The 3,992-nt window shown below is 46.5% G+C and overlaps 1 protein-coding gene across 2 annotated transcripts in view; it reads left to right on the forward strand.

Moving 5' to 3' along the window:
* Window positions 1–3,992, forward strand: part of NIF3L1 (NGG1 interacting factor 3 like 1) — an 18,961-nt gene extending 14,969 nt beyond the window's left edge. For both annotated transcript variants that reach the window (XM_015408679.1, XM_015408678.1), the window contains exons 5-7: window positions 1,215–1,353; window positions 2,015–2,098; window positions 2,534–3,992. In XM_015408679.1, the coding sequence (XP_015264165.1) occupies window positions 1,215–1,353; window positions 2,015–2,098; window positions 2,534–2,718 (408 nt within the window). In that variant the 3' untranslated portion in view covers window positions 2,719–3,992. The remainder of the gene's footprint in view (window positions 1–1,214; window positions 1,354–2,014; window positions 2,099–2,533) is intronic.

Below are 3,992 nucleotides of genomic sequence, written 5' to 3' on the forward strand. Positions count from 1 at the left end.
AAAGGAATGCCCTCAGTGGGCCCGGTCTTACCCTCCTTAGAAGACTTGGACTGCTTGGACTGCTTGTCCTTTTTAGTGGCATGTTGGTTTCCAGACTTGCCTTTCGCTGACTGTTTAGAAGCGACCTTCGATGTCGATCTTGTCGGTATCGATGCTCCGGTATCGACGGCAGTACGTGAGGTAGAAGGTTGGTCCGCCATAGCAGACGTCGGGTGAAGAGCCGATTCCAACAAAGCAACTTTTAATCGTGCGGCACGGTTCTTTTTCGTCTGATTAGAAAATTTAGCACAATGCTTACAAGTATCCGCTCTGTGTGACTCGCCTAAGCAGAACAAACAAAGTTCATGGCCATCTGGAGGGGCCAATTTACTTCCACACTTCTTACAGCGGTTGAAAAAGCCCCACTTCTACGTGCGGCACGGTTCTTTTTCGTCTGATTAGAAAATTTAGCACAATGCTTACAAGTATCCGCTCTGTGTGACTCGCCTAAGCAGAACAAACAAAGTTCATGGCCATCTGGAGGGGCCAATTTACTTCCACACTTCTTACAGCGGTTGAAAAAGCCCCACTTCTGACTCCTCTTCTTTTTCTTTTCCATACGGTGGGAAGAGAAAAATGCCGGGGAAAAGTGAAGAGGGAAGGGGGGGGGAGCCCGAAGGCCTGAGGAGATTCCCCTCAGAAAAACAAAAGTTCTCGCTTTTCTTCTTTCTTCTTCTTCTTTTTTTTTTTGTAAACTGAAGTAAAGAAATAAAATAAAGGATGATCCTAAGAAACAAGAAATAAGGTAAAGGCCCGAAGGCAGAAATAGCTATCCGGTCAGGAGGAAAGGCAAAAAGGTCCTTTCAACGCGGCGGTAGAGAGAGAACTGGCGGGATCTCCGCGCCCGTCCCCTCTGGGCATGCGTGCTGGGGTTCCTGCGCATGCTCAGTGGGACTCGCGCGAAAATCCTTTGAAACATAGCTTGCTACGGCACCGGTTGGGTCAGCGCAGGCGCACTAAACCCATTGGTGTGAAGCACAGAGACCACGAAGAAGATCCAGATTTTGTGGTTCATAGCACATGGCTGATTTTAAAGCATAACATTTCAGCAACTTCTTAATATGTCATGTGCATTTATTTATGGAAACTGATCTCCCCCCCCACCCAATCATGGTGGCTGATTGTGGGTCTGTACGTATTGCCAATGTAACTCTTTAATTTCTGCTTCTTCACAGCCTCCACTTGAAGGTACCGGAATGGGGCGGTTATGCATCTTAAAAGAACCGGTGGCTGTATCTGTCGTGATTGAAAGAGTGAAGAGCCATTTAAGACTGCCTCATGTCCGCCTGGCCCTCGGAGCTGGGAAAACGCTGGGTATGGCAACTATAGGATTGGGTTTTTATCACAGGAGTCAAATGCTGGCCATATACACGCAAAAACACAATTCCTCAAAATGACCAGTTGCCTGTGTTCTGAAGAACAATGTGTGCTTGTGCAACCAGGGTCAGAGTACTTCGTTATAACTGTTTTTTAATTGCTTTAGATGGGTAGAGAACCCAGCACTAAGTATACTTCCAAAAGTGGCATGAACATGCACTTGACTGGAATGGCTGAGAACCAGCGTAGATGGGTTGATGACACTGGGCTTTCCAGTCCGTTGGTTGGTTTTACCATAGAGTTTCCAGCAATTCCTAGAGCTACGCTATGTCACTTCTGAGTTTTGCCCGGAAGTGATGTATGGACACAGCTGATGTCGTGCCCTCTCCATGTCCCCACGCCCAATCCTCCTGCCATTTGACAGGCTCAGCCTGGAAACCCTACCTGAAACTGGTTTGGATCAGCTGTCCAGTTTTCCAAGTTCTCTGGCAGAGGGAGGCCTTTTACAGCTCTGCTCCCCTTTGATGCTACATGTTGCACCTAGACCCTCATGCAAGGATCTGTGCTGCGCCCCTGAACAATGATCCTGCTGTACAAAGTTCTCTTTCTCTCGTTAGAGTAACAAAAACGTTTAGCGGTGCAATTTCTTGTCTTGTAGAATCCGAGGTGAAGGTGGTTGCTCTCTGTGCTGGTTCGGGAACGAGTGTCCTGCAGGGGACGGAAGCAGATCTCTATCTCACAGGTAACAGACTTCATTCTTTCACGGCGTTCGGCTAGAATAATCATGGGAAAGCATTTTAAACAGGACAGTGTTTGGTTCTTGTATGTTGCCTTCCCCAAATATATCTCAGTGTTGTGACTTGATAAAAATTCAGAGAATGTGCATTCTAGCCTCCTCTTGTACATGGCCTGCAAATGGAAGACTTCCTCATTTATACCAAACTCGTAATTAGTTGTGCCATCCATATCAAACAAAACTGTCTATGGCAGTTCAGTTCTTTCTTGCAAATCAGGAATATATACTGTGCTGCTGTACTGAGCCCGGTGGGGACAACGCAGACAAGTGCTGATACACAACCCCAGAGCTATGTATGGTTGATTATTCTGTGCTCCTAACAGATTACAAGTCATGTGGCTTTACCCTCTTACAAGGGCCTCCTCTTGATTGCACCAACAGGAGAGATGTCTCACCACGATGTCCTGGATGCCGTCGCAAAAGGCACCACTGTGATTTTGTGTGAGCACAGCAACAGCGAGCGAGGTTTTCTTCGGGAGCTGCAGCTACTGCTAGCGACTCACCTGGAGAACAAGGTCCAGGTCATCGTTTCAGAGAGGGACCGAGATCCACTCCGAGTGGCATAGAAGTTCACACTGCGGAGGTCGGAACTTCAGCGCATTCTTCACAGGCTTAGCGCACAACACAGCCATGATGGGGATGAAGAGGAAGAATCTAAGGGTCAGTTCAAGTCCTCATGTCCACCCCGGTCCTTTTGATCAGATGCACGCTGGGAGTTCCATGCTTGGAACTTATTCCCCAGGTCTGCACAGGCCTGATTTAGGTCAGAACTTTAGGGAGAGGGGGGTTTAAGCTTCCACATGCTGTCTTCCTGTAGGTGACATGATTCTAGGGAGCAGTTGTTGACTCTACTGGGAAAACTTATACATAGCCCGTCCATATATCCATAGACACTCCAATGGAGCAAGAAGGTGCGTAAGCACGTTTTCCACATATACTAGGGATTCTGATCTGAATCCGACCTGCATATGCCTGAGAATTCAGCTTCAAGCACAGAACTCCAGTGCATCTCTGGTAGAAAGGACCAGGGTGGATGTGCGGGGGACATAAAGACACGTGGATTGGCCCTAAGATGGTTTCTGAAGAGCTGGCAACACAGAATCAGTGAATAAAACGGGCTGCTGATAAAACCTGTTTGCAACATCTGATATCCTGCACCACATTTGTGAAAACCTATTCCTCTATTTCTAATTTTATTTTGTCTGGACTTCAATTTTTGTCATTAAGTATTGCATCCTATAACTAATGGCAGACCTTTTCTTCAGTGGAAGGAGCTGCTTAAGGTGGCAGAAAGTTCTCCCATTAGGAGAATAGATGAATAGGATTCAACCCCTATCTCTGTGTGGCAGCCATCCCATCAGATTATAGCATCTCTTGAGGTAGGTTAAGTGGAAGAAACTTGGCCAGGACTGTGTACTAAGCTTCAAGGTGGAGAGGGTGGAGTTGAACCCGGCTTCTTCCAAAGAGGTCCAAATGCTATGTTTACTACAGGTCACTAAACTCACACACGTAAAACACACCAAGTTCTGGGACAGTCAGTCCAAGTGGAAAGAGCTGAAAGATAATTCAACTTCAGCAAGTCTTCAGATAAGAGGATACCTGTAAAGCAGTCACTGGAATTTCGTATCTAGACAGCACTGGATTAGTCAAAGCCATCCTTAGCAAGGCTTGGATAAATTCTTCAGGTATAAAATTTAATACAATTAGAAAGGGATTCCACCACCACCACCCAGGCAAAGAAAATAAATGTACCCAAGTCCACCTAGAGCATCGCATCTACTGGAATCAATGAAGGTAATAAAGAAATCGTGCTGCTTTTTCCATTAGGTGGCATGTACAC

This window comes from Gekko japonicus, unplaced genomic scaffold, assembly GCF_001447785.1.
Source record: "Gekko japonicus isolate JY-2015 unplaced genomic scaffold, Gekko_japonicus_V1.1 scaffold2090, whole genome shotgun sequence".
NCBI classification, from domain to species: domain Eukaryota; kingdom Metazoa; phylum Chordata; class Lepidosauria; order Squamata; family Gekkonidae; genus Gekko; species Gekko japonicus.